At 34.6% G+C, this 25,078-nt stretch overlaps 3 protein-coding genes across 13 annotated transcripts; 2 read left to right on the forward strand and 1 right to left on the reverse strand.

The window, feature by feature from the left end:
* Window positions 1–1,604: 1,604 nt before the first annotated feature.
* On the forward strand, window positions 1,605–3,521 carry LOC108374920 (uncharacterized). Its single transcript, XM_017630978.1, has one exon. It carries the CDS (start codon window positions 1,775–1,777, stop codon window positions 3,188–3,190), a length of 1,416 nt encoding a protein of 471 aa, XP_017486467.1. The 5' UTR covers window positions 1,605–1,774; the 3' UTR covers window positions 3,191–3,521.
* A 49-nt stretch (window positions 3,522–3,570) lies between these two features.
* On the reverse strand, window positions 3,571–9,392 carry ash2 (Set1/Ash2 histone methyltransferase complex subunit ash2). 8 transcript variants are annotated; one of them, XR_001849094.1, is made up of 10 exons: window positions 9,139–9,392; window positions 9,020–9,076; window positions 8,399–8,520; window positions 8,171–8,333; window positions 7,920–8,101; window positions 6,262–6,648; window positions 5,047–5,327; window positions 4,278–4,535; window positions 3,841–4,215; window positions 3,571–3,767 (listed from the first exon to the last, which is right to left on the reverse strand). XR_001849094.1 is itself a non-coding variant. In XM_017630972.1 (10 exons), exons 1-10 carry the CDS (start codon window positions 9,273–9,275, stop codon window positions 4,033–4,035), a joined length of 1,659 nt encoding a protein of 552 aa, XP_017486461.1. In that variant the 5' UTR covers window positions 9,276–9,392; the 3' UTR covers window positions 3,841–4,032. The 8 variants fall into 8 exon arrangements, 7 of the variants coding, with proteins under 7 accessions (XP_017486461.1, XP_017486459.1, XP_017486466.1 ...); XM_017630972.1 differs by lacking the exon at window positions 3,571–3,767 and having other exon boundaries at window positions 3,841–4,048; window positions 4,115–4,215; window positions 7,965–8,101; XM_017630970.1 differs by lacking the exon at window positions 3,571–3,767 and having other exon boundaries at window positions 3,841–4,048; window positions 4,115–4,215.
* An 804-nt stretch (window positions 9,393–10,196) lies between these two features.
* Window positions 10,197–22,804, forward strand: LOC108374921 (V-type proton ATPase 116 kDa subunit a-like). 4 transcript variants are annotated; one of them, XM_017630981.1, is made up of 5 exons: window positions 10,197–10,304; window positions 13,572–13,809; window positions 13,879–14,055; window positions 14,186–14,314; window positions 22,646–22,804. In XM_017630981.1, the coding sequence occupies exons 2-5, from the start codon at window positions 13,693–13,695 to the stop codon at window positions 22,787–22,789; spliced, it is 567 nt and encodes a 188-aa protein (XP_017486470.1). In that variant the 5' UTR covers window positions 10,197–10,304; window positions 13,572–13,692; the 3' UTR covers window positions 22,790–22,804. The 4 variants fall into 4 exon arrangements, with proteins under 4 accessions (XP_017486470.1, XP_017486468.1, XP_017486471.1 ...); XM_017630979.1 differs by lacking the exon at window positions 22,646–22,804 and adding an exon at window positions 21,194–21,382; XM_017630982.1 differs by lacking the exon at window positions 22,646–22,804 and adding an exon at window positions 21,272–21,382.
* The last annotated feature ends 2,274 nt before the right edge of the window (window positions 22,805–25,078 follow it).

The following is a 25,078-nucleotide window of genomic DNA, read 5'->3' on the forward strand; positions in this document are numbered from 1 at the left end:
TGTTGTTAGTGGACATGAAACTAATTTAAATACTGGTACGTAATCCACCAAAAACTAAAAATCGAAAAAATTTTATATAGCGCACTTTGCAAGTGGACTACTCATTTATTCAAAAAATTATTAAAAAAATGTAGCGTAATGTTGAGAAACAGTATAAGTATCAAATAACAGAAAAAAATTCTGCATAATTGTGAAGAATTAAATTTTTTAGCCCTAAAGTACTAATAGGCATTGAAAATGTGCTTTTAAAATAGTACCCTTGGATATCCCTGAAAATTTCGAATAAATATTATTGAACAAATTTTGTCAAGGACTAAGATATACACGACCACATCCTCGAATTTCGCCCTTCTAACTTCTGACCCACCTGTCTCTACGAAACNTATAGCGCAATTTGCACGTGGACTACTCATATATTTACATACATACATCGCTAAATAGTGATAAATTTGAGCAAATGTTTGCGGCAGAGAGCGAATGAGTCAGTTCATATTCATTCGTATATAACGAATGAAAACAATATAATTACCTTTGAAGTTAATGAGAACGCAAACAAAATTAAAAAATACATTCTTCCAAATGTAAACAAAAAAAAAAAACAATCGTCGCCAGGCAACGAAAACAAATGGTTGTTATAAAATTCGTTCACAGATCGCAAATACAAATAAAATGAATTAATTTTAATCATTTGAAAACGAATTTTTCTGAACCCTGCATAAAAGCCTCGTAAACATCGTAAAGCTCGTAAATTTACGAGCCTCCTAAAAGAACTGTCAAAATTTGTAGAACGTTAGAGGAACGTAGATAACGAGTTGTCCCTTCTTGTTATTTACGTTCTTTGCTTATAGGGTTTTACACGGTTTTTGCCTTAAACCACGCTACAAATATCAAAATCACTTGAAATAAATGAGTTCATACATTTGTATGTACACACAAACTTAACTTATTTAAGCCGTCCAAATGCCCAAAACTAACACATTTTAGTTTTATATGGAAGAAAACCGCAACACTTTCGCCAAAAAAAATCTAAAACGAAAACGTTTAGCCACTTGAAACTTTCACTTGAAATGTGTGGGCTACAAAACTGCATACCCAAAATCTTTATAGAAAATTTAATTAAAATGCTTAAGATTTTTACAAAAGTTTGTTTTAGGTTTTTTCAAATATTGCACAAAGTTTAAAACTTGGAAACGGCTTTTGTTAAAGAATTAACTATATTTTAATCAAAAAATAAGTTAAATAAAAAATTTGTATGTATGTATGTATGTAAACATTATATGTACATTTTTATTATTTTTGTTGACTAACACACAATATATTTTCATTTAAAAAATGGCCTCGAGCTCATTATAAAATTGTTGAATATAATTTGTTGACTAACTTTATAATAGTTTGGTTTATGAATGCATAGATGAATTACATTTAGAAAAATAATAAACAGAAAGACCAGCAATATATCAAAATTCGTAATTTTTTTGTAAATAAGGAGATATCTATGGGTGGGGAACTTGACGAAATTTCAGGCAAACTCAGGGAATTTGAATGTTGAAATCGGTGCTTTCTAAAAAATGAGTTGGCTACCCTGGCTCGGTACATCGTGGATGCTTGTTCTTCTTGCAGTTTTGTTTACATTTGTGTCGCCGTCCTTTGCTTTTACTTCCGCTGGTCATTTATTTGTGATTTGTTTGTCACATCGATTTTTAAAAGCTTACATCTACATCCTTCTCCTGCGTTTAGTTTTCTTAAAAAATTTTCAGGAGATTTTCGAGGAAGTATGTCAAAAACTCGTTTCTTTAATTTTGCCGCAAATACATCTAACGACATTGAAGAGCCAAATGGAAGAGTATCCATGTCCAGCAACAACAACGGTGATAATGATGAGAGCAACGATGATGACTCTGAGTTCCTACAGGATGTTCCTTATTCTTCTAGTAGCATAGACAGAAGTTCCATAGGCTCAATTCCATGGGCTGATGATGCCATAAAGCAAAACCAATTGGATTGGGAGAGAGTGGAGCGTATGCTAATTGGTGAAGAAGCCCTGCCAACGGAACCAGATTTGCGTAATGAGATTTTAGAATGGCAACAAAAATTCCCAGAGTTGGTGAATGAAAAGAACATTACGGACTTGCCACCAAAATGCTTGCCAGAAAGAAAATTTGGTATTTCCAAAATTAGTGAGACTTCGGCACACACATTGGTGGATGATTTAATTTCTCATTTGAGCTTAAACAGCTCTGAAGACGATGACAGATATGACGAACTGGCAACGCCCACTGCGGCTCCCCAAAGATTTGATAATATTTTAGATCAACAAGGCCGAACAAGTCCTAGTAAAAAATCCTACATAGACAGACTTTCAGCCAAAATGTCCTTACTACGGATAGCAGCATTGCCTATACGTCCCTTTCAGCGTAGTGATACTGTGAAAGCAATACCACAACAAACCTCAAAAGAACCAGAGCACAGCGGTACCTCTAATTCCTTACGTCTACATGAAGTATCGTCAAGTAGACCTCAACCACCAAAGCTTTCACCTAGACATACACATTACAAAGATAAAGCGTTCGAGCCTCAACAACTCTTCCGAATGCCACCAATTCTAAATGTACTAGAGAGCAAGCGACGTTTTCGAGACTTAGCGCCGAACAAAAGTTTTGTTCAATTGACACACGTGAAGACTCCACACGCAAAATCAGCCGCTGTAATACGACAACCAGAGAATAGTTTGCAGCTCGGAATGCAAACGCGAACCACCACTAATTTTCCGCGCCATCATCAATCGGTTTGGCAAAAGCCGTTGGTTGCTTCGCGCGTAAGTAGTAATTTTTTTAATAATCGTAATGCCATAATCTTGCCCTCGCTGAATACACAACGCATGAACGCTGAGCAAAGACGCAATAGCACCACATCCAGTACAGGAGTTGGTATAAGAACGCACACTTTGTCTAATTCCAATTTCGACTCTTCACCAAACAGCAGTGCCAACATTGTGTTGCGTCCTCATTATGGCGCTGATCGCTTTGCATCCCGATGGCAACAAATAAACGCGAATCATACGTCCACGTCGACAGGGACAATTTCAACAGGGCGCTCTATCTCGGCAGCCGTTCATCATCCGCGAGCAGATGTAGGAATGAGAGAGTTGTATGTGCCATACAATGCTTACAAACATAATGTTTTTAAATAGCAATCACAAGCGTGGCGTTTTGTATGATGCGTCACGAGGGTTTATGCGCTAAAAAAAGTATGGACGATGATTTTAAACTAACCTGATATCGAAAATTTAAGTTTAAAATTTGTATAAAACCAAAATTTACGCGTATTATTTAATATACGTATGTACATTCATGAAAAGTTATAGAAAACACTCGTCAGTGTTTAGTAACTGCCAATACTTTTAATGTTGAACAAATGTTACGGATACATCCATATATGTACCTATATACCTATGGTTCTAGTTACATACTTATTTGTAACGCCAAAAATCGTCGTAGTGGCAGTGGAGCAAGCGACGATATTTTTTAACACTNATGGTTCTAGTTACATACTTATTTGTATCGGCAAAAATCGTCGTAGTGGCAGTGGAGCAAGCGACGATATTTTTTAACACTCCAAATGAAATATGTGCTTTAAAGCTCTGCAAATATTGAAAATAAAATTGTGGTCAAATAAATTTTGACAACAGTAGGTACAGATATTCTGTTGGTAAAATTATAAAAAAAAATATGTTTTATTTAGCTTAATATTTCGACAAGGAATATTTTTAAATAACTTTACAATATAGTCAAAAACAATTTTCTGAACAGGTTTTATTTTTAAAACGGTTGTGTTTCATCNGAAATAACTTTACAACATAGTCAAAAACAATTTTCTGAACAGGTTTTATTTTTAAAACGGTTGTGTTTCATCCAAATATTGCAATATTCTAGGAGCGTGCAAATTTAATGTAAACCCTCATCTCACTCAAGCTCGAATCCTTCGAATCGCGTTCATTCAAATATCGTCACTGCCGCACTCACCATTGTAGTATTATTTTAATTTACTGCTATTTTTAGATTAGTTACAACTGCATTAAAAAAATTTAAATAAAATTCGGTATAGTAATTCTTACAAGTTAAAGTTATCCAAACGCAATCTTCCATCATTCTCGGTCAAATATAATAAATCTGAGAGGCACTGTTCGCTTATTAATTCCTCAACACGTTCACACATCTATACGAAAGTGAAAATTTATCAAAAAAGATCTTGAAAAATATTTATCTTATCCCACTCACTCCCTTCGCTTTGTAGTCCTTTAATATTTCGGGGTGCTTGAAATTCGGTCCGAAATTTACACTTACGGTGGCATTCTTATGTATTGATATGGTAGGATAATATAAACCACCATATATATCTGAAAAAGCTACAGATTGGGATTTTCCATTCTTAAAAAATTCTATTTTGCTGCCAGGCTGCACTTGAAGGCCTTTAAGTGTTTCCTGCACTTTGTCCTTATCCTCATAATACAAATGTGACTTGAACTTTACTAACGGCTGCAAAAGCAGAATATAATAAAAATACAAAGTGAAAAATTGGTAAAATATCATCTACTCATGTATCAACCCTTGTATCAAATCATGTCTAATCCTTACTACTTTAGTATGGATTAGACATGGGTAAGAGACAAGAGCCACTTAACAGTAGTAAGAGTTTTTATTTTTTGAATTTTAAATTATGTCGTTATTCCAGAAGGCCATCGATGTGTAGTTATGTTTTACATACATCGTTGCCTTAATATAGAAAGGCCCCCCAACTAATTTGCTTCCGAAATCAACCTTTGCACAAAAGGTGCTGAAAATTAAAGAAAATTACTGCAGAATCCACTTATTAATCAATCAAATAGTGTACAATACTTTTATTTGTATAAAATTTAATTACGCAGCAGAAAGAAAGTGTAAGTGCCTTTCCAGGTTAAAGAACGATATGTAGGTGTTATATTGTATTGCCGAATTATTACATATAATCATTATTATGAATTATTTTTATTATGACATAACAACTTACTCTGTCCTTAAACGTGTTAGGTAAGTAATTGCTGTCAACTTCATCAGGTAAATCTATTAAAAAACCCAGCACTTCGCCTTCCGCATAAGCATCGCTATAGTGTTTGCCATGACTCTCATGGAATCTAGTTCCCTTGCGTGACCGCCATGAGTAGCCAAATTTGTCATAGCCGAGGGGTGCTTGCAGGTTGCCGTACTCCTGACCCCAGCCCAATCTTGTTGCAGAGCCTTCGGGCATATCATCAACAATGGCTTCAAAATACCAGCGCCCACGATTTACAGCTGGAATGATATCCCGAATGATAAAAAGCGAATATCTAAAATACTAAATAAATGTGGACGTGAAATACACTTAAACATACACTGGCGCTCACCTAAATAGCACCCTTTTGTTGTTTACAATATTCGCAATTTTTTACGTGATATTTTTTTTCGTTAATTTTTTTATAAAAATATAGTAGATTCTATAACATGAACCATATAGTCAAACTTTAAAACTTTGTACACAGTTCAGGAAAGTTTAACAATTTAGAAAAAAAGATATCAAAATTTTCAACTTTTTTCAGAATTTTTAGAAACTTTTGGAAAAATCCGGTCGATTTTTGAGATTTTTTTTTCGAGGGTGTTGCGCATTTTCTTCTATATAAAAATAGATTTTGTTCATGCCTTATATGGGAGAAAATGTGCCACACCCTCTACAAAAAAAAAATCCCAAAAATTAACGAGATTTTTTAGAATTTACTAAAATTGAATGGGCTACAAAACTGCTTACCCAAAATGTCTCTAAAATTTTTTTCTGAACTGTACACAGAGTTATAAACTTTCACTTATATGGTTTATGTTACAGAATCTACTATATTTTTATAAAAACTTTACGGAAAAAATGTATCACGTGACAAGTAATTTTTAAGCAAAAAGAAAACCGACCGGTAATTTTTTTCATGGTCCAATGATCGGATCTAAACCAAATTAGTATAGGACGAACCCTGAGGTAGGAACCACCTTTCCTTAAAACAAAAAAAGAATTATAGAAATCGGTTAACGTGGTCCAAAGTTATGCGGTACATAAAACATACATAAAAAATTTCGACGAATTAAAAACCTCCTCCATTTTTGAAGTCGGTTAAAAATAAAAGTGTGCTATTCAGTTGAGCGCCACTGTATATATTTAACCAGGAAATTAACCAAAATAAACAAAAAACCAATATTTACTTACAATGAGTAGCGCGCACCATACAGTATCCCTTATCACCAGTGACAGACAGACGATCTTCTGAAATTTTTAGTTGTGGTGCACGATCATGCAAGGCCAATAAAACGCAATTGGGAACCAGTGTTCTATACAGCCAACCAGGTATTGGTTTGCCAGCCCAATCAGAGCTTTCGTCGAACTCTTGCCGGAAGGGTGCATGAGGATCAGGTTCAGCTAGAATATAACGATAGCCATCCTTATTAAAAGGATGCTCCAACGGATACCCATGAGCTGGTAGTTTCACATTTGCGGTAATATCTGAACTAGGTCGGCCCTTTTTACCAGTAGGTCCAGAATCATTACCGGGCGGTTTTCGTTTGTATTGACGATTATTCTTTGTCAGTGATGAAGCTGAGAGCAGAGTTAATGTGTAAATAGAGGTTAAAGATTAAATATATATTCTACAGGCAAAATACTTCGCGAGTTTGCTAAATGCCAATGGAATAGGGTCATGTAGAAGCGCAATAGCGGCAATGGAATGTGTGCAGATGGTAAAATAAACTTGAACATGACTACAGAGCCTCGTAGTGAAAACGACACTCCGAAAAATATGACTCACAGTCCCACGGGTCAGTCAAACAAATCAAATTTAATGTAAATCCACGGGTCCTTGCAAAAAATTTTCATTTTAACGCACAGGAGTCGTCCAAATTCATGATTGGTTTGTCGTTTTATCAATCAATTATTTTACGTACTTTCTTCTTCGCGATGCGGCACTGTGTTGTCCATATTCTCGGAAAGTTGAAACTACGTGCGCAGCAACTGTGACAGCGTACAGTTGCGGCGACGACGAAGACGACGAGTCGTCCAACCGAATCGATATATCTCACAAAAACACTAACTACTGCAAAAGCTTTTATGTACATATGCATGTGAATTTACACACACAGTCGAGTAATATATCAAAACAAAACAATAGTGGATCCCCCCATAGCAGTATTTCGAACAATGCAGCTGCTTTCTATCATGATACAAACGTTTCGCTTACCTCGACCCCACCCACCCATATTTTAGTGAAAAGCCGGTGGTGACCTCGCCCGAAAATGATAAAATGCAATCAGATACAAAGTGCCATTGCAGTGATCAATCACAGTCGCGACGAAGTTTAATAAAAAATACAATTTAAAACGTTACGCGGTTTATACGGAAAGTATGGGCTAATTAGATGAATGCGAATGAATGAATGGGAACGGGCAACGATAACAAACTACATACGTACATAAGCATGTATGCACATATGAACATACACACGTGATAGAACAAACACAAAAGTTATTGCATATACATACATATACATAGGTGCATGTATATATGTACATATCTATTGGGTTATAAACCTTCAATGATAAATAACACGGTACCCGACCCAAATAAAATTTGTATAATAGTAGCAAAAACAATACACCACCTTCAAACAGTGACGGCCTGCAGTGTTTAGTTCACAATCTGAGCACAAAAAGCCAAAGAGAAGAATAAATTGAACGTAAAACATGCGAATAATGGCACAAAGCGAGTAACAAGTAAACATTGTAAATGCAGATATTTTGATTGTGTTGTCCAGTATGTTATTGTTCTTATGAATTCCTAGCACTGCTCCAATCCCTTCACGCACTTCTACTTACCTGCTCCGTGACCATCTTCGGATGTTCGCAGTAATCCGCCCTTACCCATGGAATCGTAGTTCGGTTTAATCTGTGCGAGATCCTGCGTTACTAAACCAAACATGGTGCCGAATTCAGAGTTTTCCTCGTACGTGAACAAAGTGCTGACATCTTTGACAAGTGACCTCTGCACCGTAGAATACCTAAGACCGAAAAATTTCAGTTAAATATTGTTTTTTTTTTTGAGGATTTTTCTATTTCAATATACCAACCAAGATTGTGTGACACGTCGAGGCATTGTCGTCATTGCCTCCCAGTACTGTTCGATGTATGGGATGATTTCTTTGTCTTTGCTAAATAGGAATTTAGTCTTCCCTTCCTTCAGCGCATTTTGCTGCATATTGGCTATGGCAGTGATGCACATTTGTGGTATAGCTGTATGGAAATCGGAAAATCATATAGCAGCTCACTTAAACTAAATATTTATATACAATTCTTACTCGCTTGACTTTTTCGAAAGACCTCAAGCCCACTTTGCGAGCAATTCTTGCAGACGAACACATAATTGGTGATGAACGGTACCAACTTGCCCAGCTGATAGCCAATACAAGATTCGTGAAACCAACGACTGCAATTGGCACACAGGAGCTCCACNAAACAAAGTGCTGACCTCTTTGACAAGTGACCTCTGCACCGTAGAATACCTAAGACCGAAAAATTTCAGTTAAATATATTTTTTTTTTGAGGATTTTTCTATTTCAATATACCAACCAAGATTGTGTGACACGTCGAGGCATTGTCGTCATTGCCTCCCAGTACTGTTCGATGTATGGGATGATTTCTTTGTCTTTGCTAAATAGGAATTTAGTCTTCCCTTCCTTCAGCGCATTTTGCTGCATATTGGCTATGGCAGTGATGCACATTTGTGGTATAGCTGTATGGAAATCGGAAAATCATATAGCAGCTCACTTAAACTAAATATTTATATACAATTCTTACTCGCTTGACTTTTTCGAAAGACCTCAAGCCCACTTTGCGAGCAATTCTTGCAGACGAACACATAATTGGTGATGAACGGTACCAACTTGCCCAGCTGATAGCCAATACAAGATTCGTGAAACCAACGACTGCAATTGGCACACAGGAGCTCCACAATATTGAGATTTCGTTCCTTCCCACTAAAAAATTTTTATATTAAATGCCAAGTACATGCATGCCAAATAAAAGAAATAAAATTTACCAATAGCAAATGCCGGTGCCGGTATTGGCGCCTGTTGCAAGTTTCTCCTCTCGCGGGGTTTCCTGTGCGCGTTCACTAGTGGCATATTCAGACGCAGACTCGGATAGGGAATTTGTATCCATTTGCAATTCGTCCATTTTGCTGCTGAAATATGTTTATTTCTTGAAAAAAGTCTGTCAGAAAAATGCAAAAAAGCGTCTGCAAATGTTTGACAAAAAAATGAATGCAATTGGAGTAATTGGATAGGTATGTTCAATAAGTGTTGTATCAAAATAAATTGTTGGAAAGCGGTGCCACACTGGCAAAACCAAAGAACGTAAAAATCTTCTTTTAAAGGCCCTACACACGTATCGATTTATCGGCCAACTAGTTGGCCAACCGCTAGAAGTTGGTGGTAAATAAACCGTGTGTAGGCAAGCTTGCAAACCTTCGTCAAGTTTTTCGTCAGGTTGGAGAAAAATTAAAATTTTTTTATTTTTCAGGCTGATTGGTCTACTTGTTGCTTTGTGTAAAGACAAATTGGCAACATAAATAGTGACTTCATTTTTTAAAGGCGCATTAACGTTAACATGCGTTTTTCGGTTGGTTTTGCCAAAGAACGTAAATCTATATAATCTATCTATCTACATATATATCTGTCTATAAATTTACCTTCTTTGGTTTCGCTAGTGAAAATGCATATAATTTGTGTAAACAGGGGCGGTAGCAATAACAAATACATAAAAATTAGAAGCATTTTCCTAGCGTAGCTTAAAAGTTTATATGTGCTGTTGTATTGTTTAGAGTTCAAAAACTCTTACTCAAAAGAAATCGGCCAACTGGTTGATGCGTGTGTATGGAATTTCGTTAAGTAGGTTGGTCAACTGGTTGGCCGATAAATCGATCAACATATTTGTTATTATGTACTTGAGCGTAAAATAGTTTGTTTAATTTTTGAATGATTAAATCCGGAAAAATGCGTTTTAGAAGCTATCTTACAAATGCTCATATCAAGATATAAAAACCCCACACAAATATTGCCACTGATATAATTTATATCTAATTTAGCCCAAAATTCTATATCTGGTACTAATAACTCATCACTGTTTTGCACTATTCACAATATACACACATATGGATACAAATTTTCACTACCAGTGGTGATTTACTTTCTTTGTGCAGCAGATGTAAGTTTTGTAGTGATTAAATTTTTTTTCTCGTGTATTTTCTAAACCTGGAAAAATTATACAGATTAATTTTCAAAGCAGTCATAAATCAATGTTCTTCAATTTTAATAACTTCATACGGTAAACATTAAAAATATTGTGCTTAAGAAAACTGGAGATCGATAAGTTCCTGTTGAGCAGAGGGATTCCCGGTGGGGTGTTGGGGAGCGCTAGGTCCACGTCGATTTTTCTTTGTTGGTGCACTTTTCAGCGGTGTATACCATATGGGAGGCGTATGTGTCTACATCAGTATTGCATTTGGTGATGCTTGATGTTATGAATAAGCGCTATTGATTTTTGTGGCTTGCACAAAAGGTGCCAGTAGAAATTTATGTAAATACTTCTTTTATACCTGCAATTATTGTTGTTTCTTATTCAAAGAACAAAAACGCTGTTTCTTGCTGACATCAACTGAAATGATTCCGTAAAACCGAAAAATTTTTCTGTGTAACTTTCAAAGTAGTATTAAAAATGGGAAATCTTTAGCTATTGCGCGGCTCCCCAAAACCCCCTAAACGAAAGAGGATGAACGCCGCTTTATGAAAAGTCACCCCTCACCCCCTTCCCTCTTAAAACCCCTTGGGAGCTGTTTGAAAACAGCGGAAATTTGTTTTTTTCTAAAACGATTATAACCCTCACTACTGCTTTCTCTGTTGCCCAAGAAGAGGGGCTGAACACCTTTTGCAGAGAGCACCTTTCTGCGTAGGCGGCCTTCGGCCGCACTTAGAGATTATAGCCCTCACTAAGTAGAATTCTCCTTTCTGTGTTGCCGAAGAAAAGGGCCTGAACAACTTTTGCAGAAAACTTTCGGCCGCGCTTAGGGATTATAACCCTCACTAAGTAGAATTCTTTCTGTTTTGCTAAAGATGAGGGGCTGACCACTTTTTGCAGAGATATTTCGTTGATATTTTTTTTGACAGCTCAGCTTGGAAACTTGCAAAAAAATACCATATTTCCAACCGACATTAATAAATTAGTGCACAGATATAGTAAATTTTATTTTTGTAATAAAGCAGGAACTGTTGTCTACAAGTGTGTGTAAAAGGTTTTTGATTCGATTCACGCGTTTGGGCACAGCAACCCAAAATCGTTGTACAAATTCATAAAGAGTACCCTTAGAAATACATAATCAGGAAAATGCACATACTTATGTCTTCGCCTTTATGCACAATAAATGTTATATACCCTTGGGTGCCCACTCTTTTCAGGCAAACGGAAAAGCTCAAGTCATCAACTGAAGTCAAACGAAAACGCAAGTAAAACTGTGATTGTTGCCCATTTTTGTAAAGGCTCCCTATGGACCTATAAGGGGGCTAGGCATTTGGGAGTTACATTTTTGAAAACGGCTGTTCATGCCCTCCCTAAAGTGGGGTTATGAATGTATCTATATAACTACTGGACTAAACGTAGCGTTTCATTATATATTTGATAACCCAATTAAATATTAGCACACATTCCAACTCTTACAAAACAAATAGTCAATTGGGGGACATTATTTACTTTGTTGAATAAATTTCGTTCCAATTTTCAAATTGCTTTAAAATAAACCCCATTTGTGTCTTTTTTTATACACTATCCAAGACACAAAACACTAAATTACAGTTTGAAAGAGATTTATTGTAATCAGCTCCCTTGTCGTAGCCAGTGATGTCGTTTTTTGTTTGAACATATGATTTCCCAGAAGACAATTTAGGTAGGCCTTCTTAAGTGAAGTTATTCTAAAAGGCCTACCAATGAAGGGCTGAAAAATGCTTCTCTGTAGAAGGGCTTATCCAATTACAATTTACGCGAATGCATAAATTTATATTGTTACGGATTCAGTGAGTGATCCCACGCCCAAATTCTCAAAACGCTTATATTTGATTGTCGTTTGAAATATCTGTGAATTTATTTTACTTGTTCAATAAATGATAATTACATTTATTTTATATAATACTTACTTTAGTACAAAAAGGGATCAATCCTGATTTAAATTTTAAATTTATGTGTGCACACGTGTAAAAGAAAGAGATCAAAAGGCAGAATGTCACGGAAACGTCTCCAATAAATTCCTTTCGATTCATTAGGGTGTTGCCGTATCTTTTCTAACATATATTATTTAGCATCACAAATGAATTTCAATATACATTTTACGTTGCAATAACACATATTTGATATAAACCTTAAGCAAATACTTTATAGATGTATGAATTTAATAAATTAAGGAAGCAACTTTGAATGAACTCGTCCAAAAGGCCTTCTGAAGTACGTCCTTCACCTTCTTGAAGGCCTTCTATGGGTAGCGATAGAAGAAGCACTTCAATTGAGCTTTTAACTCCCGAAATTATCTACTGGGTTATAAAATGATGTACATATATTTAATACGGCCATGCACGACGAACATTTTGGCGAGAACGTTCACAACTCGCATTCGTCTTTTTAATTTTTTTCTGTAGTACCGCAAATCCCGCGGAACCCGTGTGAATAATCCCTCATTTATGCGTTTGCGGGATTGGATTCCCCAATAGTACGTATATATGTCGTCACTAGACACGACTAAAAGCGGGAGCTCTAAAGTTGATGGCGATAAAAGACGCATAAAAAACCTAGCGTCAAAAACTCTTAACATACTTCGCCGAAGTTTTTCAGAGGCAAACTCAAATCCCGCAAAATTTGTTTACGCGCCTTTTTTCGCCGTCAAAACACTATCTCGCCTTTATTCGTGTGTAGTGACGATGTATTTAACAACACTTTTGAATTGCCGCTTATCGCCGACAACGATAAAAACACTTGTTTTTTACATATCGCGCACCGTCTTCAAAAGAGACACAACTCAGAATTACACGTTCGAAAATGCGAAAAACTATTTTTTAGCACATGCTAATCATATGGGCAAGGAAGACTTTACCTTAGGGGTTTTCAACAAATTATTACAAAAATTTGCTCCAGCTTTTGCTGGAAGGTAAATAAAAGTGCTATGTTTTTAATGCATACTTTTAAAAATGCCAAATTTTGAGTTGTGTCACTTTTGAAGAACATGTGCGATATGTAGACGGCGACTTTATGATTTTTTTACCGATATATTTTAATATGTCTAAGTGAAAACAGTACCTACTTATAGTAGAAATGAAATGTATAATGACTGAAAACGGCAACCAATTCAATAGTTATATTTTGTGAATCATTGCATCCAAGTGTTTACAGCATTCTATTGACTTACGCGAATGCCTTTATATTTTTATTTTATAGTTCGTTTAAGCCATCAAAAGTGCTGAGTATTTCAAGCTTCAGATAAAATATTTCCGAACTAAGTTAGAAACTTCAAATCAAGCGTACAGTTGATTGCTGTGTTGCCGGCAGCGATAGCAGGATGGGGTCATTATTTCGCAGTGAAGAAATGACCTTGTGTCAACTTTTTCTGCAGAGTGAAGCTGCCTACGCTTGCGTCTCAGAATTAGGCGAGTTGGGTCTAGTGCAATTCAGAGATGTAAGTACATTTTTATGAACGGAAAATTTGCTACTCTTATTTGTGATATACTCGTATTTTAATCTCTAGCTCAATCCCGATGTGAACGTCTTTCAACGCAAATTTGTCAATGAAGTTCGACGTTGTGATGAAATGGAGCGTAAATTACGTTATTTGGAAAAAGAAATCAAAAAGGATGGCATACCAATGTTGGACACGGGCGAGAGCCCTGAAGCTCCACAACCCAGGGAAATGATTGATTTGGAAGTAAGTGGTCGGGTTGCAAATCTACATACATATGTACATATACACACACACACATGCATATTTGTATATATGAAAAGATTCTTGTTAATTCTGATTATATTTTGCTCTTAATTAAACATCTTATTTTAAGGCCACTTTTGAAAAATTGGAAAACGAGTTGCGCGAAGTAAATCAAAATGCGGAGGCACTGAAACGCAATTTTTTGGAATTAACCGAACTAAAACATATTTTGCGTAAAACACAAGTATTCTTCGATGAGGTGAGTTGGTTTGTTTACTGTTTTTTTTTTCTTAAATGGATAATTGATATACATACACATTGGGCTAACCATAAGCTAATTGCTAACAATTTTTTTTTTGTTGTTTAGTGTGCAAACCAATACATATGTAGAATTGTTGCCTTAAGCACTTTTTTACACCAATATTTATTTGAATTTTCCAAACGATTGAGTGAATAAAACACGTCTAAATTTTTGAATTAAATATTTGACAAATCCAATAGTAATTGTTTACTAATCTACCATTGTGATACACTGTACAGAAATCAATTATGTACCTAACCATTTTTTCCTAAACACAGTTATACATACATACGTGACCCGAATAACACAATGAATCTAAATCATTTTGAATGGAGCTTTATTTAATGTTACCTTGGCCTTTAATATGCTGTGTATTTTGGCATGCTGCAGTCGTACACGGTAGCTTAAGTTTGTAAAATTAAAAATAAAAAACTTAACATGCTTATATCATTAAATCGGGCTTTTGGAGTTGAGATTTATTCGATAAAGTGAAATTTGTCAAGTTACAAACGTCTGCAGTGTGTAAAACTATTCGCTATTATAACTAATAATCGTATAGAAACAAGGGCTGGGACTATCTATATATTCAAATATACAAATAATACGTGTATCCGGTTAATATTTGTTCATCTTGTTAATTGAGCTATCCGGATATTCTAACAGTATTTGATCGGACGGGTTAAAGTTGCAAAATTAATAAATATAACAAGTCATTAATACACGAGGGGCTATTTTATTGTAAATTTTTAGATTCGAATATCCGGATAACTGGATATCAATACAAATATACTAGTCGTATATCCGGATATTCGGATTTATTGTTCAAGTACTCGAATATCCCGATTTTCCAAATATAAAAAAAAAATTTGGATGGAACTCCCAGCCGTAATATATACCCCCGTGCATTTTTTAACACAATTAAATATGTTTTAAACAACTGTTAAAAAGCTTTTAATAAAACACGAAATTGCACATACATACATATGCCTACAATAAAGACTCCTAATACCTTAACAATCTATCAGTTGCACATGAAATGGTTAAAGCCCTTTCCTCTCTCTTAACACACCCTTACCCCCAACCAAAAACCAACAGCAGGCACACTACCACAGCATCATCTATAAATTTATTTATTTATTTTTACAAATAATATGTGCATTTTCATTTTATTATGTGCGGTTTGAATATCTTTTCTCCTCGAGTTAATTATTCACTGTATTTTAGCTATGTAGTTCTACGTTATGCTTTGGTTCTGCCTTCATTTAATTTCTTTTGATAGCAAACTTTCATTTGCTTTCTCTAATGTCAGCTTTCCTGGCCATTGCAATGGCAAAAATTGCAATGACTAAGTTGGGCATTAAATATTAAATAATGCCCTTGTTATTACATTAATACAACTTAATAGTCATTACGACTGTTTCCACATGGTTTTTTTTTTAAAGGTTCACAATTTTTGTCTATGTCAATGTCTAGCGGAAACTTGGCTTAGGTAAAAAATATAAATAACTGCACTGCTTTAACTAGTTCGGCAAGCTTTTTTTTGTGGTAATAAATTAGGAGTTCCATAACAAAACGCAATAATTCCACTTGCTTATTACAAGGCAAATAATTAAAAAAAAAATTACCTTAATGCATCTACAATGCTTTGCAATAAATTTTTACATAAAAACACTCTTTTAGAAAAAGGACTTTTTCTACTGTAAGGATTGAACATAGAAATATTTAAAAAAAATTCGGTAAAATTAGTGTAATGTATTTTTTCTTACAACATATACAGATAATTTCATCAAAATACCGGAAAAGAAAAAGTATAATTATTGCATTTTATTTAGTTATTGTAACTAATATAGTTTCAGAAGTAAATTTAAGTAAATATCCGCATGTGATTATGTGTATTTGGAAATTAATTTTCATTCTAAGGCCCAATTTCAGATGGCCCATTTCAGTAGAGATTGTTTATTAACTTAAAAAATTCGTTTTCAGATCACATACTTAATATACACTTAAATGGTCAATATTGGCTATTTATATATGAGATATGCAACCCTGTGTTTGTATCAAACACTCAAGATTGATAGATAAGTTGCGTTCCCTAACTCGCTAGAAGTTGCAAGAATTTACCAGAAAGCGTTCTCGTACTCGGTTCTCTGACTTCTTTTGCTTTTTGACAGTTTAACAGTTTTTAACCCAGGAAAGTTGGCGAACGCAACTATAGGCTGTTTTATAGTTGTTTATAGTGGATCTCGTACTCGATTCTCTGACTTCTTTTGCTTTTTGACAGTTTAACAGTTTTTAACCCAGGAAAGTTGGCGAACGCAACTATAGGTTGTTTTATAGTTGTTTACAGTGGATCTGAAAGCCAACGAAAGTCAAATGCCATTTAAATAACAATCCAAAATTAAACTTAAGTGCCGTTTAAATATAAATTTGAAATTGGTCCTAAATGTTCAAGCCGCATTTAAATGCCCAATGATGGCTTTTTAAAATCTTCAACCTCGATTTTAAATACGAACTCATAATTATCTTATATGCCACACAATCCTTGATCTGAAATTGGCCCTTATCAATTAAATTGTATATTAATAATTTTATCTTATCTTATCCTTGTACTTTTGCTTTCATATTTCTTTTAAATCTCGAAATCCGCAAAGTAATTCATACAAACTTTAACAATTGAGTAGAAGTTTTGAGACTTTCGAGGTTTTCCAGCCATTTTCGGTTTAAGTAAATAACCCAAATATATGTATCTAAATATTTAAAAATTTTTTCTTAGACTAATTTTCTTTTGTAAACACTCTTAGTATTAGCAATGTTTATAAGTACAATAAATTGTTTTTTGTATCTTTTGTTTATACCCCTTTACATTTGATTTCCTGTTGCTATTTTTAAAAAATACGTATATTAAAAGTTCAGTTATGCAATACTTAGACTTGACTTGACTTACCTAGAAACTTAGACGCTATTACTCAGGGTGCCACCTATGACATTTTCTCTTTGTTTTGATTCTCAGCACTTGTAAAATTGTAAACGTTTAATTTGCTTTTACACCAAAATTGATAAAAAATTACCATTAAAATAAATGTACATATTTACACGTGTCAAATTGTGATTTCTTTATTTGCTTTCTGTCTTTGTTTGAAGGTTTGTTTTTCGATTGCCAGGTGTACAATTTTCAAGTCAAGTCAAGTGAAGTCTAATGGCTGGTTTCTCCAACTCAATTTAACTTAGTTTAGCCACTTTTTGGACTTAAGTCAAAAGTTAGCCTACGTTTTATACAGCTTATTCTTGACTAGGTCGAGGAAATTGACTTAACTAAGTGAAGTTGAGTTGGAGAAACCAGCCCTAAGTCTGGCATAACTGAGCTTTAAGAAAGCCATATAATTTGACGCATGATAAAAATATAGTAAGGACGAACCGCTGAGATTCACTTTTAAAATTCTAGCTGTTTTCAAGCAATTTAATTTTTAAATTTACTCACAAACACACACAGATATTTTCATTTTCTATCTCAAGAAACAACAATTTCGAACAATTTAAATTCTGCCTTATCCTGAGTTTCGCCAAAAAAAAATGCACCCGAAAATTTTTCATCCGCCTATAGTAAATACATGGAAACGGAAAGTGAAAAGTGAACCGGTTCGGCGAAAATGATACTCATGATAAGTCTAATTTTTTATTTTCAATTTTGGGCGTGTGTGAGTTCTATTGGGAAAGCTGTTGAATAATATTTTTGCTATGGTGAGACAGTTTTGCCAATCTGCTGTGTGAAATGAAATTTTTTTGACAGCAGTAATTTTTTGATAACCGCAGATTTATGCGGAATAAAATATTACAAATTGAAGTGAAATTAATATTTTAAGAAAACATCTACCATCGTTGATTGCAATGCATCAATTTAAGATTTATTTAACGAAAAATTACACACATCAACAATAGGAGTGTTCGCTATGCAACTGCCAGTAAGAATTAGCCAGTAACAAAATTCGGAGAACAAGGTACCTTACTCTCCCAAAGAGAGAAACTTACTAAGTTTTGCGCGAACAGGAATTAGCAAACATTAGCAAGCTTCACTGCCAGCTGGCGTCCACAGTTGCATTTCAGGCATAATACATTTTTTAAATTATTTCAGGTAGAAACCAAAACAGGACCTATACGTATATTTCTACTTATTCTGATTTTCTTCAACATACGCTTCAATTTCATTGTGGAAGTGACGGTCGGATTTCCTATATCGACAGAGGTGTCGAGTGCGTTCCAATTGCGAATACAGCTTTTTCAGCCGAGTACCTTTCAAATGTTTGGAATTAATTAAATTAATTGAATAAACGAATATTTACATACTTCTTTTATTAATAAATCGCAAAAGATTGTTCATTTTTAAATTTAACGAACTCGTTGATTCAAATTAATGTTGACAAAAATGCAACCGTGTGCCACAATCCTGCTTGCAAAATCTAGTTGTGTTCGCGTAGCTGTTAATTGTTCATGTTTAACCAAAACTTACAAGTTTTTGCGTTCGCGTACGCAAAAAACTTGCAAAGTAGGGGAAATTGAGAGTGCAAAGTGACATTTCATTTTGAGGGGAAGCTGCTGGTTTCTGTTGGAAAAATTTTTGCCAACAAAATGCGACTAATTAAACTTGTAAGAAATAAGTAGTTATTTGTTTAATCAATAAACTGTGTCAGTATAACACTTTGTGATGACTTTTCGTATGTTTTAATTTTACACTTTTGAATGTAAACAAAAATTATATCAGCTGTTCGTCTAACTTGCAAGTTTCAGCAAATTTTCTGTTCGCGTACTATTTGGGATATTTTTCTCTTGTGAGAGAACAGATGACATTACGCCGGAATTTGGCAGTTTGTTGGTTTTTACTGAAGATGTTAAACGAACGCACCTTCTAACTGGCAAAAATTTTCCCAGCACGAATTTGCAACTTCCCTTCCAAATGAAATGTCAAAATTGTGCTCTCTCCTTTCAACGATTTGGTAACAATTCGTACCAACTTGTACAAATTGTTTGCCTAGCGAACACTCCTAATCTTTGCGATAGTCAAAATTTTCTATGCATTTGTCAAAAATTTCCCTAGCCTCATGAGCTACTGAAATTTTATTCACCTCGTAGTTGTCAAAAATTTACTCGCCGCGAACTTTGTTACCGATTCACACACGCTCTTTATATGATTTATATGATTCTGGCAAACATAAAAATAATCATGTCCGACAAATTGAGAGAACGGTTCTACCTTGCTATGTTTTTATCATGATTTGACGTTTGAGTTTGCTTGAGCTTTCGGCATCGTCATCCTTTGCTTACAGCGCTAAATGAGCACAAAGTAAAAAGTCGCTATAGCTATTTTCTCAATTCGGATGTTTTAGACCGACAGACATTCGTAATTAATAATATTGAAATACAATAAATTTGTTGAAAAATATATTAGAAACTTAATTTCAATTATTCGAAATAATTTCGAGGCAAGTTGTCAGTATGGATTCTGGACTGTATTCTCTTTGTGCTATCGATAACAATAACTAGATATGTATGCACATAATTACTGGAATCATATTTGTATGATTAATAAAAATTTGATAAAAATAGGAAAGGAAACAATTTACATTAAACAATTGTTTAATATGATTTATTAGGCCAAAACACAATAAAAAACCGAAAGCAATTAACGTTTTTTGCATGTTTATATATATATATTTTTTTAAAATAATATTCGGGAAAGATAGAGCGCAGACGCGCGTGCTATGTGCAAACTGTTCACGGAGGAAAACAATCTCAAGCGATGATGGCAACACACAAATTTGAAATTTTCTTCATGTATACACAGTGTTGGGTAAAACTAATGCGAAAAACGCTCAGCCAAAATTGATTACTATTTGAAAAAGAAAAATAATAAACTTGGATAAAAAATTGTTTGTAAATTATTTATTTTTTATTCAAAAATGGCATATGTATGTATACATACAGATCGTCACCTGAAATGCAAAAAGACGTAACAACACCGTAAATGAAATGGAAAAAGTCGTGATTTTTTTTTCATAAAATGATGTGGCGAGTTGTAATTCGATGAAATCCATCATATGAATCAAAAAGTGAATTTGGAATTTTTTATTTGTTATGACTTTTTGCATTTCAACGATGATGTTTGTTACGTGTTTTTTGCATTTTAGGTGACGATATGTATGTGTTGTGTGTATGTACCATAAGCAATTTATTGAACTTGTTCCTCCCAATACTGTATATACAAAAATGTACGTACTCTAACTGCACATCCTTTGGTTTTATTTGCTCCATTTCTTCAATTCTTAATTTATATCATTAATTGTTCGGGAACTTCTATAAGTACTTATGCTTTCAATCTTCACTTCCGCTGTTTGCTTGCAGTTTTTGTGTAGTCTCCTACTAAAATACACACAAAAAAAAAAACAAAATAAGTTCAGTTTGTTTTTTTTTTAGCTTTTTGTTTAAATTTGAGTTAAAAAAGTTGTTTGTTTATTTTCCTTTGTTTCGTTTCTTTGTTTGACACGGCTGCGTTACGTTCATTTGTTATCTGCAAATCAAATCAAACCAACTCAAATGAATCTAATAAAAACAACACCCACACGAAATATCCAACTTCAAACTGGCCACAAACAACATGAACTGCTCAATCAAACTTTGTGTATCTTCGTTATATGCTACCCGTTTTGTACCTCAAATCCTGTATACTATAATTACCTACTTACATAAATCCATTCCCAACAATCAACCATCCCAACGAAATACTATCCCCATTCATCGATCTGTGCGCCCATTTTTTCGGTTATTATGCGTTTGTTTGTTGTAAAGACGGTGCCTACAGTTTCTTACAATACTTCCTCCTCCACTGCTACTTTTAAAACACGCTGGCGTTATGGACGGAGACAGATGGCCGATAACCAGAATGAGGATGAGCAGGCGCAGTTGCTGGGTGAAGAAGGCGTGCGCGCCAGTCAGCCGGGACAAAATTTGAAACTTGGGTAAATATAAAAAAAAAGTTGCATCTCAACTCCGCAACAACCATGCTTTCATGTTGTATAAAAAATATTACAACAGAAAACTCGGATCAACGAAATGATATTGATGAAATATTTACATACATATGTTATTCTTTTCAAACAAGATTTTTACTGCAAAAACTAAACTCAGTTGTATCGTTGTGCCAAGACTCAACGAACCGGGTCTTAATTTCATGTCGAAAGTGGGAACTTTAAACCGCCAATTACTCGCTTCAACTTACTCATCTTAATGCACTTTTGGGCACAATGCACGGCCAAATACATAATCTCTATCTGATTTTATAATGATTTCGTTCCTTGATAACTTTAGTACTTGTGTTTGTTTTTGTTATTATTTGATCTACATATATGCTTATTTGTGGTGCATTGCTTAACTGTTTGTCAAATTTTGTTGTATCATTTACATTGTACTATAATATTTTTGTACATATTTATGTCCCACTTTCTGTAAGTGCGCTTTAGACTGCTGCAAAATATTTGAATATATTTTGAATCTAAATAGTTGGATAAGCAGCTTAACTTGTGAAATTTCGCCAAAGCTTTTGTCAACTAGACATAAAATGCATACACACATACATACATACATACATACAAAATCACATATCATACATAATGTAAATATATGTGTGTGCGCGCGTTTGATGATATCCTTGATCCTATTTCCTAAAGTTCCATGGTCGCTCTACCTATACCGTGTCAGTCCTGTCAGTCGTGCTGCAGCAATCGTAAACTGGTGTTGGCATTTAAAAATCTTTGTTATTAAAACATATATATGAAACATTTATGAAACCTAAGCGGAAAAGAATATAGCACCGAAAAATGCACATATAATTTGTTGGCATTTGATAAAGTCACAATCACATCCTCCCATTTATGTACATATGTACTTGATACATATCGCATATTCAATCAAATCTCCGAAATATACACATCAGTCTTGAAAGTGTTGGTTATTGGATCGCGCAAATGGTTAAGGCTCCCAGAATATTTGCATTAGTCTTTAACTTTAAATGTTACACTAAATCCTTTGCTAAAATTATTGCTAATTCAACTACTAATATCAATTGGAAAATAATACTTAACTATGGTGATGGTGCTTAGGCAGTGCAGGCCAAATACTACATACATACGTAAATGTAATTATTTTAATTATTTTGCTCACTCTTACAATTACACCTACGTATATTCTCAAATGGCATTCGAATACTTAGCATACGATTTGTATATTTCTTAAAATTTGTAGCAGGAGGGTGGTCTCAATACCACAACTGAGTCGATGACACGCGCATTAATCACCGACGAAGTGCGAACTGGCCACTCGATGGGTCCAGTTCAGCTTGGGTATGTATTGTATTGCTTTATTAAGAAATCAATGCCAATGGCTTAATCAATTAAATATAAAACAAAAAATACATATACTCAATGGCTCAAATGCTAAATAATATGTGTGTACATATGTATACAGTATGTAACAAAATTGAACAAATGAAACTATTTACATACATGTGGATATACAGTTACTCCCAAAATTGAGCGTACGGCTCTTGCTTTGTTAATATTCGCAATGTTTTAGATGCTAAAAGTTTGGTAATTTTTTATTAAAATATGGCTTATATTTCAGCAAACTCCATTTAAATCCAAGAATGATACTGTGTAGAAAAATTAAGGAAAATCTGCAAAGTTTCAGCAAAATCGCCAACTGTTTAATACGAATTTCTAAAAAGAATTCAGGTATGCAGTTTCATAGCCCATTAAATTTCAATATAATAATGAGCAAATTTCAAATCTCTAAAAAATTGCGTTGGTTTTTGAGAATTTTTTTGTTGACTGCCCTACGCATTTTTTCCATATAAAAAATTTTCAACGCGAATTTTTAGACATCTGAAATTTGCACATTATTATACTAAAATTTAATGGGCTATAAAACTGCATACCTGGATTCTTTTAGAAATTCGTATTATTTTAGTACAAGTAGTTTTTAATAAAAACAGAAACCGACTTCAATTCTCATACAAACCAAATTAGTATGGGACCACCTGTGAAGTACCACCTTTCCTTAAAAAAAAAAAAAAGAATTATAGAAATCGGTTAACGTGGCCCAAAGTGTTGGGTAAAAATCGATGGTCCTCTTCAATAACGGCCTTATTAGTGTTAAGTGTTAAGTGGCACATGTCTCAAATCCTTGTCTAATTCATGTCTAAGGGTCTGATTATGCATACTTCGCATAACTTCGCACAACCATTTGTACCAGTGCACTAAAAGTGTAACTTAAGAAAATATGATGCAAAATCTAAACTCAACAGATCGTTAAGTTTTTAAAAGTTTTGCTAATTTCTGGTCAATGGAATACGGTGAAGGCGGATTCATCGTTCTAGTTCTGAACTATCTTGCAGAGAGTGCAACATAACAATAACCACATGGAAGAAAAGTTCTGAACTAAAACGATGAATCCGCCTTAAGAATATGTTCTTATTTGAAAAACATTTTTTATTGCTGTCATAAATTTTCAGCCCAAATACATAATTGTGTGGTACACATGAAGACTCAGAAAAATGGTTTTGTGCGTACCAGCAATTTTTCCCTACACTCTCACTTGGGAGCATAATTTTGCTATTTGACAATTCTACAGGCTTGCATCGTGTCATAATTACACTAACAGCTCTTCCAAAATATTAAAATGTGGTTTTTGTTGTGTCATAGCAATCTACATAAATATTAAATAAAATTCATGAATACAGTTTAATTTGCTCAATTCTGCTACATATTGTATACATATGTATGTATGTATGCCTTGCTCAAAACGTTCTCCGCTCAGAATAAAAAAAATCGCACACATTCTACAAAAGCGTGTTGACTAAACATTGTTAATTTTAAATCTTATCTACTTAACATATTCACAGTTTAGACATAGGCACATGTATATCTCTCGTTTGCCAGAAAAAACGCTTTCAAGTTTTCTTCAAAACAAATATGTAAATAGCAACTAAAGGTGGTCTCAGACAGATGCGATATGATATTATATTTTATGTGATAACGATAAAAAGTAAAGGCCCTCGAATTAGTGCGATACGATACACTGCGATATGACCCAAGATTGCTGGCAGGCTTTCTTAGGTGATTAGTAATCAAAAATCTGCAACCCTAAAATGGAAAAGTGATTCATATCGTGCGATGTTGTTGTTGTTGTGGCGGCACTACTAAGCCCCGCCTATTTCGGTTCGTACTTCAAGCATTGTCTCAAGCTCAACTAATAGTAAGCCCAGGGAACGGGCAGTTTCAATATGGTCGGACCAATAAGGTCGGGCTGTTAGTTGAGTGAGATTAAGCTGGTATGTAAAGAGTTGGTTGATGTCGTGCGTAAAGTCTCCACATGCCGGACACTCATTGGGGATATTGGGGTCGAGTCTGAACAGGTAGCTGTTGAATATCCAGACCGTAACTGGGCCATGGTAATGCGGGTCTCTCATGGCAGTTAAAGCTGTGGTAGGGTGGAAGTCTAAATGTCTCCTAGTAGCGTGGAATAGCAGACGGTGTCAAAACGCCTTTGACAAGCCCAACGCTACTAGGAATCTTCTCTCACATGGGCCACGAGTTATTTAGTTGTTTATGGCGTTAAGTGCTGTGCATTTTACGGAAACCATGCTGATGCTTCGCTGGGGCCAGGTGGTGGGTGAAG

This window comes from Rhagoletis zephyria, unplaced genomic scaffold, assembly GCF_001687245.7.
Source record: "Rhagoletis zephyria isolate East Lansing unplaced genomic scaffold, Rhagoletis_zephyria_1.1 Rzeph_scaffold_08272, whole genome shotgun sequence".
Classification (NCBI taxonomy): Eukaryota; Metazoa; Arthropoda; class Insecta; order Diptera; family Tephritidae; genus Rhagoletis; species Rhagoletis zephyria.